The 14,050-nt window shown below is 39.3% G+C and overlaps 1 protein-coding gene across 1 annotated transcript in view; it reads right to left on the bottom strand.

The window, feature by feature from the left end:
* The window catches only part of DST (dystonin), a 313,178-nt gene that overhangs the window by 188,599 nt on the left and 110,529 nt on the right, over window positions 1-14,050 (bottom strand). The window contains exons 6-8 of the mRNA XM_082481488.1: window positions 6,186-6,275; window positions 3,232-3,309; window positions 868-960 (exon numbers count right to left, since the gene is read on the bottom strand). Of these exons, the coding sequence (XP_082337614.1) occupies window positions 868-960; window positions 3,232-3,309; window positions 6,186-6,275 (261 nt within the window). The remainder of the gene's footprint in view (window positions 1-867; window positions 961-3,231; window positions 3,310-6,185; window positions 6,276-14,050) is intronic.

Genomic DNA, 14,050 nt, shown 5'->3' with positions numbered 1-14,050 from the left:
CAGGGCCACACCGGTCTTCTGTTCCTCGTTAGGATTTGCAGAAAGGCAAATTGGATCCCAGCAGCCTTTTGGGGTTTTTTTTAAGATTTTTTTTTCCCCAGTTGTTAATCCCGTGCAGGATATTCCCAAGTGAACCACGCTTTTTCTGTATGATCATGTAACTTTCTGATCATTTAAAATGCCTGCACAGCAGGGAGTTTATCACTAACAATGCTGCAGTCACTAAATGGGAATTATCTGTCATCTGAATTACCTCATCTACAGCCATGACCATTGTGAAAGGCTCATTTTGAGGAGCAATTTAACACCACACACTGTAAGGCTGCATTATACTGTACACAATCCCACCAGTGTACAACAACCAGAGTGCCACCTAGTGTGACCCGTGTTACTGTCGCTGGGGCTAAAAACAAATGCTGCAGTGTTGGGGATTGCTTGAAAAAGCTAAGAGTAGTGCTTGCTAACATACTTGTATCAGCAGAGAAATTCAGATCCGGACTGAAAAGAGATTTAAAACTTTTAAATATATTTTAACACGCATCAAAATAAGTCTGCAGAATAAAACAAGACAGGTTTTTCCACATGCTGGAAGGAATACATCAACTATTGTGTTTAATGATGTTCAAAACCCAAGCTATTTTTCTCTCACTCCACAGACAGGATACTAGCAAAAAAATGACACCTTCAGATTCAGCTTACATCACAAAATAACAGACATCACCAAAACTTTCAAATACATATTAAAGAAGAGATCAAATCTATTGTTTTTGCACAGCCTATATGAAGTCCAGTCTAAGTTGACACATTCATCATAACTGTACTCAAGAATATGGCTGAAAACACACTGACAAAGAAAACTAGACTTACCTGAAAGTGCAAAATTATGGTCCATATCAACCCCAAAGTCAATTTGGGATTCCCATCTGTTATGTCATCATTTCTAATGTTAACCAGTTTCACCTGCCATAGCAGAAAGAAAATACAGACAAAATTGAAATAAATATGCCACAAATGCATACTGCACTATACAGGAATCACTATAAAGGATGCATTACTCACTTCCCAAGCCTACTCTGTTGGCTTTTTTAATTCTCAAAAGCAGGAAGGAATTGCATTCTGGCTGTAAGTGACATTGTCAGGAATTGCCCTCTCCCACCCACAACGAGCCGAGGAGATTCCTCAGCTGTCACTACACTGGCAGATCTGCTCCCCGTGCCAAATACCCTTCACCTCCATCCATGTCAGAGGGGGAAGGTATGACAGAGGGGGAAGAATAAGACGACTACGATGATCTGTAACCATGGTTTATCAGTCTCAGGACAATGCTGAGACCTGGGAAGCTATCGGTGCCTTTCTTCCTCCCCATGCTCTCCTGAACCAAAGCAAGAATTCAGCAGTAAGAGAACTGGCCTGCTAACAGTCTGGCTTGATAAAACCAGGAATTTAGTATCATATTTACATAAACAATGGCTTTATAATGACATCAATTATTATCACTTCTGCTGCTGTACTCATTCACAGTGCTATAAACATGAAATGGTTAACAGGATTAAAACGAAGGCTGACATCCATGCCACATCCATAAACTTACATCCACTGTGAGTTCAATAATTCTATTTTCTTTGTCATGTTTTATTATTACATTTAATTTCTCTGTATGTATTATGTATCCATATAGCCTAGCAATTAAAGATGACTCAGCTAAAAGCCATTTTATGCTTATGTTCGTGAAGTTACAGGCATATGCTTTTTAACATATACCCTGTTATCAACCGAACAAGCAAAGGCATGTCCTTCTCTTGATCTGCAGACATAATCTTAACTATTAAGAAAAACAAACAAACAAACAAACAAACAAAAAAAACAAATCAAAACCACTCTGGAAAAAAAGAGTGTATTCCACAGTTCAAAAAAGAAATTAAAAACAAATCCAAATGTTTTCCTACCACTGCATTACAAAAACTGTTCACCTTTGGTGAAACTCTACAAGACAGTCAAATATGCCTTATCTTTGGTTTTTTCTTTGGTTTTTCCCAAGTCAGGCTTCAAAATTGCCGATATATGGGATCTCTCTGCCTTACAATCCCCATATTTGGAGGTTATATAGCCAATCTGAGCAAGTTACCTCCTAAACACGGTTTATAAACACATAACAGGGGGCTGAAACTTTAATCAAATCCAAGTCCCACTGGCAACTTGCCAAGAAGGCCAAAGCCCTACCAACATTTTGTACAGTAGAATACAGTCATCTTCTCAAAACCGCCAGGCTAAAGAGAACACAAAACTCCTCAGATCACAATTGACGGCTGTGTGATGGAGACTTGCAGTTCCCAATGACACACACGCGTTCATAAACAGGAGGATGACCTGATCCTACATCTCCTGTGTTTTAATAAGCGCAGTCTGTCATGTATAAATAAGGCATGGTGCAGCACAAGTCCAGAGGTCTTGCTGCATAAAAACACCATTGTGACTGTCATTTCAAGTAGCCATTCATTTACTTTGTAGCTTATTTGTTCAATGGCTCCCTTAGGTTAACAGGAAAAGTTTGCTTTGAACTCAGCGAAGCAGGATTGAGTTCTTAGTGTACACACATCACTCAGTGACCCAAAAAGATAGTTTGCAATTTTATTCAAAATACAAAAAGACATCTGTTTTTATAACCAAATTAAGTATCTGTCTATGGTTTGCTACCTCATACTTTTTCAAACCTTTTAAGTAGCAAATAAAATTTTTAAAAATTAAAAAATCAATCAATCAGAAAGCAGATTTCCAGTATCAATTCATTTGGATGGGATGGATGGGGAAGTACAGTTTTTCCTTCCATCCATGTTTTGGACCATTTTGCAAAGTTTTAACGTTGCCATTTTGCAAAGGGAGAAGGTAAGAATCCTGTAACCGTTTAAAAGAAATTTAAAAGCGGAAAGAAATTCACAGCAGCGGAAAACCACCCAGCAGTGTAGGTTTCACATGTTTGGCTTAAAGGAGATAGAGGTGAAATTAAGCCTTTATCTTCCTACAGCACAGCATGTTGATGTTACTGTTCAGAGAAGGGCGGTGTAAAGTCACCTATGCCACATCTCAACCATCACAAGCACCAGATCAAGCCAGGCCTACACCAGCAGCTGCTATACAACATGCATAAAAGACCAAGTAGGACATATTTTTTTATTTATTAGCTACAGGTGACAAAATTTTCATTAATGTTTTTCATTAACATTTTCACCATACCTGGCGTTTTTTCAAATACTCAAGTGCAATTTGGACGTTCTGGAGTCTGTGAAAACGCATCCGACCTTTTTCTCGGGGCTAAAATCAGAAAATAATAGTTGTGAGATTTTCTCATCAGGCAAAAGAATAGTCAGTCCGATTCAAAAGATACCATGTAAAACATATGAAACATAACAGTTTTAATGAAGCAAATAACTTTGGTGGAAAAGTGTGCTTTAACAATTTATTTTTTTAAAACTGTAGTTGGCATTTTTTAACCCAGTGCACGAGAGATCGATGGTCCCAAACTGCAACTTTGATCCATGCAGGCTGATAGCTGCTTCCCTATAAAGTACTAGTTAGGCCAAGAGGGCTAAAAAAAGCCCAACACGAGTCTACCTACAGAAACCAAACTACAATATGTTATTATAAAATATTTACAGTATATTAAGCAAAGCAAAATATAAGTAATGTCATGGACCTTTATGTTGCTCTTGTAAAGTCTGTGATGGAAAAGCTTACCTCTGTATGCAACTTTATGATTTAATGTTGCTTATTTATGGTATGACTGCATAATTATTATGGTATCAATACATATTTACTGAAAGTATCTAATAAAGATAATACCTTCCTCCAAACAGAATACTACAACATATACAGCCCTGGAGTGTAAGTTTAAACTCTTGACTTGGGTATAACATTATAAAACTTGAAAAAAAAAAAACTAACAAGTCACTCTTCTCAAAGCAAAGTCAAAACGAGCAAGAAGAAACTGTAAACCAAGCATGAGCGGTGTGGTGTGTTAATGGAAACATGGCAAAATTGCATGCAGTTAGTGTAAAATCAGCAAGAAGAAGAATCACACAGAAAAAGCATACTTTACTTAGCTGTCAGAGATCAGCAATGGGAAAGCAGTTAAATTTTTATCATCATCATAATCATATCCAAATCCTTCTATTCTTCTTCCTTATTTCAGATTTTTCACAAACTTTCACAGCAATAAACTGAAGCGGACTATAATTGCTAGAGATCAGCCATGAACATGAGTATTTCCTCAGACAATCACCGCGAAACACACAGGTAAGCCCAAGCCTGCCTTAACTGCCTTTTTTTTTCCCTGTGGAGTATCAGATGCTTGCCAAAAGGAAACAGGGGGAAAATGGAGTTGAATAAGAAGCACAAACTAAAACACAAAGAATTTTAATTTCCATTATACAACCTTCGATTTAGCCCCTTGTTTTCATACTGATAGCCCAGGATCAAGCCCTGCAGCCCTTGCTACTGAGTAGCTTCCCCGGATGGAATGAAGGACTGCAGACCCAAAACTTAGTGTTCCACAACAAAGAGGGTATAATATAACCAAAACTATACAATTAGGTATAGCATCTCAGAGGGGAAATATTTTTTTCAATGTACAGCTAAAATACAGCATTTTGAGTTATGTTATGCCCCAGAAAAAAAGCACACAAATTCCACTGGAATCACAACTGCAGCACAACACATGGGGAGCCTAGAAGGTACTTGGGCCCTATGACAGTAAGTTGCTTTAGCAAATGCTAATAATGTGGGGTCTACAAAGGCATGATACAGCTCACTTGGACAAGCACTCATCATTTTGCACTTTATAAGTAGATATTTCCCTTCTGGATGGTTAAAATACAGTGAAACAATAATGCAGCATTTTTTGCACGAAAGATAAATCCTGCAAACAATCCGTATGCTTAGGAGCCACTACACAGAGCTGTCACTTAACTTCTACTTCAACTACCTGCTTTGAGAAAAATAAGTATTACATTTTATAAATTCTAACAAACAGATCTGCGCATCTGAATTATCTCATTTCAAAATAGCCACTATTATGTCAAATACATCATGGGTGCAGTAGACTGGTGCTTCTAATTAAGACAAATCAATTTTTTGCCATTGACTTCACTAAAGGGAGACTTCAAGCCTTTGTCTAAATTACTTCTTTATGGACAATACTGTTTGCACTTTAAAAAAGAAAGTCTTGGTTTCATGGAATTATGGTATTTCCCAATTTATTATTAAAAAAGATTATTTTATAACATCTTGATAATGTTGTCCAGTACAGATTTGCGCCATGGTTTTCCACAGTTTAACGAAAGAAAACAGAAATCTTGAACATTTGTGTTTTAGCTGTTCGCAAAAAGGCTGAATAAAAATTTATCTTTACCATACCTCCATCATAAACATCACAAATCAACGTGAGTTCTTTCGTTCCTTTCTACAGCACACTACTGCAGCACACCAAACTAATAATTCACATTAGCAGACACCACACTTCAAACACTACATTAGTACAGTTACGGGGGTCGGCACCTACCCCCTTATCCTCATCCTCCACATCCTCATGCTGTTCATTTGCGCATGCTTCTGTTGAACTCACCAACCGTAAGGTCTTCAAAAAATCTCGCTCTCTTGGCTAATGAATATAATAGACAGGAGACAGGACAGCAAAGACACAAGACAGACCACAAATGAAAAGAAGAGCATGAAAAGAAGAACATAATGAAGAGAACAAATACCAAGCAAGGGAAGTAATGCTCACAAAGAAAGGAAATGACACCTGAGGAGTGTGTTAAGACAATTTCAGGGACATTTTATCCTTGCTATTTGTAAGTTACTCCCTTTAATGCGAAGGGATATTAAGCATCCAATACTTGTTAAAAGAAAAATTGTAAAGAAAAGAGAAGAAAATAAAAAATAGCGCATTACCCTATTAAGAAAGGAAGTGTCACTGACCACAAGAAATGAAGAGAACAGATTGCATTCCCCCACAAATTACACAGTGGAATATTTTACCAACAGAAATACAACTTGTGTCTTCGGTATCAAGTTACAGATTATGGAAAATATCAAAGAAATCTCCAGCAGTCAACACGCAAAGAGTTAACAAACAGAGCAAATGTATATATAACAAACTGGAACCATTTCATTCTGATCTAACAGCTTACCAAGGTGTCTCCAGAAAGGACTTCTAGAAGTGAGATCAAGTTATGTCCATCTCTTAGGTCTTCATATAGGTCATTCACATGCTTTCGAACCTGCACAGATAAATGCAAAATTTAAATATAAGATCTCAATTTATACCTAAGAATTCACACTCATATTAACACATATCTTTTAATATACAGATAAACATCAATTATACCTCAGCATGGCTTTTCAAATTTATTCACTTTCATCACAAATTTACAAACCCAAATTAATTTTAACAGGCAAAATTCACATCTATGTCTGCACTCGCACAGTTCCATCACATTTTATTTCATTTTACTGAAAAGGACAAGAAAAATAGTATGAAGTTATGGGTAATGAATGCATATAGCAACAACAACAAAAAAATCAGTAACTGACAATTTAAACCATATCAGATACCCACCTATTTTGACCTAAATAATGACCACTAACAGACAACACTAGCTACATCCAATGAATTGTAAAAAAATACACGACATACATCTTCAGCCCGCATGTTCACTGGAGTCAGGCCAAAAGTTAACGCACTTTCTAGCCTTAAATTTGTTACTAATCAAAGCATACCATCCACCAACTAACAACATGTTTTGTCACCTCAGATTTCCCAGTACTTAGTGAGTCTTCCCAAAGGCTCGCACATCCACCTTATACATCATACTAAAGAAATACGACATCAGCTTGATCTAATGAAGCCAAGTACACGCACAGCCCTTCTCACCAGCTGTGCTGGAGGCAGAGGTTAATGCTCTCTACAACTCAACAACACTCTACCACCAGCAGTCACCAACCCAACCAATCCCCTCCTGTGGTGCTCCCTATTAGGTGGTCAGCCTTTGCCAGCTGACCTCATTCAACAAAGTCAGGGTAAGCAGGGTTAACAACCAGCAGACCCTGCAAGGCCAACCATAAGCAGGGGAGCAGATGTAATGAGAGACAGTCCAATGCCCTAACTTTTCTGACAGACGCAACAAAGCTGGGAGACATCTGTCCACAGGCCAACTTCTTGTTTCTTAGCATTAGTTTAAATGTAACTTTATTTGAAATTTCTTCAACAATTTCAGCCAGCTGCTCTTTAAATGTGAAAGGACGGACCTAATTTCTCAGAGTCAGAAACATTTGACATTGCCAGCCAGGGCAGAGTTTGAGGGCCTTCCAGCTACAGTTCAGTGTCGGTTCACTGGCATTCCCATTGAGGCACCCGAACAGAAACTTCCTAAGCCTACAGAGGCTAAAATATGACATCAGAAATTTCTTCTGAAGTTATCACCTCTGCTAGAGATGAACTGTACTTCCAATAGGAGATGTATGGGGCACTCTTCTGACAGCCAACATTTCTCTGTGTGTGACAAGGGCAGCAGGAATTGACCCAGATCTTCGACTTCATACAACAGCTACGTTTACCTGACTTTTGAGGGAATTTCTAGATCCATCCTGTTGAATAAACAACTGTCTTCATACTGGTGATTAGCTTCATAAATGCTTTTAGTTTAGGTTTTCTTACTTCAACTTTTAAATATGAAATTACCCTGCAATCTGTTTTCACAATCATCTCAATTGAGAATAATATGAAAGCATATTTATGCTCGTGCTGAAGACTAGCCATAACAAGTCATCTAGAAGATTATTCCATAAGGAATTACAACTTATTTTCCAAAATGTTTATACAGACTCTGCATACGCAGTCAAGTTATATAGCAGCACTCTTAGACATATACATAGCTTTACACACTCACACACATACACATAAATTAAAATACAATTTTAATTTTAGTTGTGATATTTTAAAAAATCCTGTAAAAAATTTATTTTAAGAAATTTCCAAGAGAAAAATTCTCTGGTAATACTGACGTACTGTTAAGCTGAACAAAAAACCAAAACAGATGTTCTCCTACTATATCTGTGGTGAAAAGAAAGAAAAGGGAAGCTGTGTAGATATTAAAATATCTGATACGAGATTCGATTATGCTAAATACTTAAAAGATTAAAAGCACAAAGGTCTTTAATTTTTAACCCAAAACAACTGTGACTTTTTATTTTTCTACTCAAAGAACTATGACAGAGTGTTAAACTCTTTCCAACAAAAGCAGGCAAGTTTTCTTTACAATAAAGCCCTGTGAGAGGGTTCCCCACTCCTGCCTGCCCCACCAACCAGGATGTGCCACTCTCCTCTTCCCTTAGGAGAGCAGAATCCCAAGCCAGAGCAGATTCACAGTGCAGGCTGGTGGCCAGAGGCATGGGAGGACATCAGGTTAAGGACAGACGGAGAGAGCGTACATCTGAAAGACACCGCACCACCACAGCTGAAGAACTATCTGTGCATCACCAAGTCAATGCCCGTGCTCTTTTTAACACAGAACTCATGGGAGTTTCCCAGCGTGCAGCTGAATTGTGGAATGAGAAAATACTACCATTTCTAACCCATCTGCTTTTGTTTTCCATTAGATGCAGGATAATTTTGTTATCCTGCCAGTCTGTCTCTCACAACACGCATTTGTTGACCTTCTGTTTGTTTCATATGCTTTGAGGTTTCCAAAGTATTACAGGGACAACCACCTTCCCCAACTTATCTTTCTAGAAATCACAGATGCTTCAGAGATGAACTCATACTGTATATGAAGAAAGTCGCATAGAGCTGTCAAAACAGGAAAACCAGCAGTATGGCATAGATGCCTTAGTTCTACCATTGGCTGACAATTATGCGCACCTAAAAAGTTGTATTCGGGCTACTGGTGTGCAGCAAGCATGTTCACTCAAAGCAGCAGAACACTTCTTTTAAAAGGAGCATCTTGTGCTTCTCAAGTGATCCCACACTACCACTTGAGGAAAAGGTTGCAAAATCATCTCTCTAGCTACCACTTGGGCAAGTCTTGTCTATCAACATATATAATGAATTCTTAGATCTTTAAACTCACAAGCAACAAATAACACTATTTACTATTTCATTGTTGCTTTGCTGCCTCATTCAGCCTTCTTCAGAACACATAGTACCACAAGTACTAGATACAGATGTGGGTCCCTGGATGGATCTGTGGGATCTGCTGAGCTCCATGGCGTTTCATAACAGTTCCTGTGGTTTTTCAATAAAATCACAGAATTGTCAGTCCTATGTTTTTCAAGGTCCACGTGCAAAGTAGGTTACATGCTGCCCCGGGCAACTTCGCAATATACCCACGTCATTGTGGCAGATTGGATAATTTGGGTATGAGAAGAGATTCTTTAAGGAAGACGTGGGAGATACTGAATGGATGAGGAGCATCTGACAAAACTTAAACAAGAGAAGCAAAATGGCTTCATCAGTCAAAAGGAAACAAGAAGAATTTAAGGCACTGCTTCAGAAGTGATTCATCTTCTGATCTTCATCTTCTGGCATGTATACTATGATGTTTATGGTAAGGAAAGCTCCATCCCCCTTGATAGAAGCATGAGATATTTTCATACCATACTTTCCCAGCAAGCTAATGCTTTGCAGTCTAGTGCCTTGGGGAACCTGCACTACCACTAGAAAAAAACAGCTTTCAAAACTGTGGCAGTCACAGAGCTGCAATCTTGCCCCCAGACCTCAGCATGTTAGGCACTTGACAAATGAAGACCATGAAGATGGTTGCCGCCTCCAAAAGCTAGCAATCTAATACCTCGCATAACTCACATAGCTTTATCATACTGTTCAGCTGACACATCTGGTTGTCCTTACAATCAAGTTGCTATCGGTTCCAACCTCATGTACTGTTCTGCTTCTGCAGCTAAAGACCCTGGCCTGCTGGTCTTGGCTTCCTCCTCCATGTCTGGTGTGGCAGCTAATCTGTCACCACTGTCTTCAGTCTGCCTGGTTCTCATTTCCACTGACGGAGAACAAAGGCATGATTCAGCTGCCTGGGTGCACACCTATAGGTGTTTAGGGGGTACGCCACTTGGCCTCCATTTCCTTCTCTGGTAGAAATAAGGTTTGACTAAGTCCTGCTGGCCAGTCTCCCAGAGATGTCTGTCCTGAACAGCCCTACACATCTCAAACAGCCCTAGATGTCCATACTTAGGGAACTGAATCTGCATATAGTGATCTCTGGTTTTGCCATGGGTCACAGCAAAGAACAAGCCATATTCCATAGCAAGCCAGTTTCTTACAATTTTTCTTGATATAATTAGTTGTGTTGTGCTGATACTGGAACAAAATCTATAGTTTTACACAATAATATAATTTTACACAATAAAACCACAGGCTGCTTATGCTTGTATGGGTAGAAGGGGAAGAACTGTCCCTTATACTTCTGCAAGCAAAACCAGCTCGGTCTTGAAAAGGACGGACAAAAGATGCACAGGCTGGAGTACAGTAGGAAGGTCGCTCTCGCTAACACTGCCACACGTCTACTTGTTAGTAGGACAAAGGGTAATGGTTTTAAACTAAAAGAGAGAAGATTTAGACTAGATATTAGGAATAAATTTTTTACAGTGAGGGTGGTGAAACAGCGGCATAGGTTGTCCAGAGAGGTGGTAGATGACCCATCCCTGCAAACACTGAAGGTCAGGTTGGATGGGGCTCTGAGCAACCTGATCTAGTTGAAGATGCCCCTGCTCATTGCAGGGGGGGTGGACTAGATAACCTTTAAAGGTCCCTTCCAACCCAAACCATTCTATGATTCTATAATGGTTTTATGAAAACACAGAAGTTTCACACCCTTTTTCTTATTCAGAAGTAAATGTGGCAGGAAAATAGGGTTGTGGCCCTTTCTGTGTATACAGTAGGTACACACCCAGCATATGTACAGACAGACCTCACAGATATTTGTGTTAGGATACAGCATGTTCCAGACCAGCACCTAACATGCAAGGGACCACATTCTCAACTGAAATAGTGTAGGAAGTAGCAGAAACAAACATTAATGTGCTGCAGAATCTAGAGTCAAGGCAAAAGAGGGAAGGAAGAGTATATAATCAGACGCGGAAGGAATAACTATAAGTAACTCCCAAGTACCGGAGGCCACCAGGGACTCCCTGAGGGAGGTGAGGCAACTCCCACAGCCCGAGCGGGCTGCAGGGCTTGGAAACAAGGCAGAGTTTTGTGCTCACAAACTTGCAAAATTATCCATTTTTACAGGGTGAGGAAAGCAGACTATTGTAATCAAGTATCCTTCTTAAAACATTGGAAGTCTCCTTACCTATATTACAATTAAGCTGAACTGATCATTATGAGTACGTGCCAAATTAGACCTTTTCTTACAGTTTCCAGAACAGGCAAAATAAGAATCAAATCTGAATCACATTTATTTTGAAAAACAGAAGTTCAGCTGACAAGCCTTTATAAAATCAGCGTCATGCCCAGGCGTTATCAAGAATTATAACATTATGGATGCAACAGAGGCTTTTCAGACCACAGAGCCTGGGAAAGTCTTTTCAAGTACTGCTCTCCTCGCTTCTGGAAGCAAAGTTAATTAAATGCCCAGCACAGACATAAAGCATTACTGCTTTTCCAAAGGAAAATGGGATAAGGCTCAAAAGTTAGAACTGTAAGGGGTGTGTTTGGGAAAAAAGGGTCAGGCCTTAATTACCACTGAGGTCACAGATAAGTCCAAACAACAGCTGGCACAAGGCCACCGTGAGTCTCACAATAAACTTCAAATTTATTCTTTAAGAATCTGATTCAGTGCCCATGGAAAAAAAGATCCCTTAAGACTCCCATTCACTTCAGCTACAGTAAAACGCTTTTCTCCAAGATAATAGACACATATAGTTAAGAGGTCCTGTAATTACACTGTTCCACAGAAAATGCTATCAGCATTCAGACTGCTGAAAAACTGCTGTGGCCACTGCATGAGATCCTGACATCCTGATGAGTTTCCTTAGTGTTTCAGCTTCCTAAAAATGTACTTAAGCCTGTTTTTAAAAGACAAATTATAAAAACATTGTAAAAGCACTATTCTTGAGGAAAGAGTTTTCTCTAAGTTTTGAAAATTTGTATGTTTTAGTCCTTTTACCTTTGAAAATTAAGGAATCACACTGGCAAGTCTAACTGCATGATAACAAACCTATGTCATGAGTAAAGAACAAAGAAATCTCTCATAGGAAAAGTTTAATTTATGTACAAAAATAAAGGTTTACTATGCCAACACACAGAGAATGATTTATGACACATTCTAAAATTCTGAATAGGTTTTAACAAGATCTTTGCTTCAATGCAGCATGTAATTGTCAAAATATCAGATTTGTCAAAATATCCCCAAGTGACTGATCTGCCGAGCAACGCTGCTTCCTCAAACATCTTCAAGATTACTTATTTTGCTCTACAGACCTCTTGGGCTCCCCCAAGTAAAGCACACAAGTCTTGCTTGATACGCAGCAGGGCCACTCCACCTCGGGTAATTTCCATCCCAACGAGCTGCTCGGTGCAGCGAGGCATGGAGCTGCAGTCCATGGCCAACCTGATGTCATGCCAAGAGACCAGGGAGCCAAAGCAGTTACATGCAGATTGACATCCTCCCCCATCAGTTTCTTATGTTCTTTAATCTCCTTACTTTAAACCCAAAATTTATTTCTAGCGAAAAAGCAAACTGTAAATACAAACCCTCGTTACAATCTTTGTTTTGCACTGAATCCTATAATAAACTTCACCCATCCTGTTAAAAATAAACAGGCACACAAGTTCTGACAGAATTTAATCACTGGCTAACCCTGTGACAGTGCCTTCTGGGCACAGCTTTGCCCAGGGGATGGGTGCTGGGCTGCAGATGGTGCTGTTGCCCTGGCTCCAGGCAGGCACACACGCTCCATCACTGGACGCCCAGGACACGCCAACTGGCTCTCCCTGTCCCAATAGTACAGGCCCACAGCCAGTGCCGGCGGCAAGATGGCACAAAGGGCAAAAACTTCTGCTCAGTCTCTTCTGTGTGTCTATTCCCTTGCAAGCCAAGTCTGGCGAATCCAGATTTAGGTCCAGTGGTCCAAAATTCACTCTCACTCTTTTCTTTTCCTTGCCAGTCTGATAACCCACTCCACGGGAAATATTTCTTGTAATTCACTGAAAATAAATCATTCTTTATTTCATACTCAGGAGTAATTTTCTAGCTATTTGACTTTGTTCCTGAATATTAATTTTCCCAAATAGCAGGCACAGCTACTCCATTGCATAAAACTGATTTACCATTTCAAATACTTTTACTAAGTCACCTTTAAACAAGTTTCCCACCCAAAGTGAGTTCAACACCCCTGATCTTTCTTTGTAACAGATGTTTCCTAACTGAAGACTCATCCCTGGCTGCATCCTTGGGTTCATCCTTCACTTTCTCATCTGGCCAATGCCATACACTCTATTAGCGCATAAGAACTTTGTGATCTGAACACACTTCATGTGTTCCACCCCTCTAAAGCCCTCTCCTTGTAGCTAAGCTTAGATAAGTCATGATTTTTTTGTTTTGCTTTTACGTTAACCTTCACACCTCTTTCAGACAACTCAATCATCCAATTAATCCATTGCTTTTGCAAACTTTTATTTTGCATTTTGCCCCCAGCCTTCAAATATTTCACATGCCTCTAGATAAACTCTTAATAAACATAAAAAAAGATACCTGTATGGCTTTAAGACAAATATACTGTTTTTCACTTTAAAAAAAATAAAATAAAAAATCAGGTCATTGCTAAATCTTGTCCATACATTTTTCTTCTTATCTTCCTATATTTGGTTTCATGAAATGCATTCCAATATTCTCCTAATCCCCAAATCAGCAAGTATGCAAGCAGGTGCCTCAGTCTTCACTGGTAAGGGCTCCAACCACACTGCCCAAGTTGAAAAAGGCAAAGGCAGGGACTGGCAGAATAAGGTACCACCCACTGAAGGAGAAGACCAGGTTCGAGA

Source organism: Vanellus vanellus, assembly GCF_965231255.1.
Source record: "Vanellus vanellus genome assembly, chromosome: 3".
Lineage (NCBI taxonomy): Eukaryota > Metazoa > Chordata > Aves > Charadriiformes > Charadriidae > Vanellus > Vanellus vanellus.
Note: the sequence above shows the minus strand (reverse complement) of the source record. Positions and strands in the feature narration are given on the sequence as shown.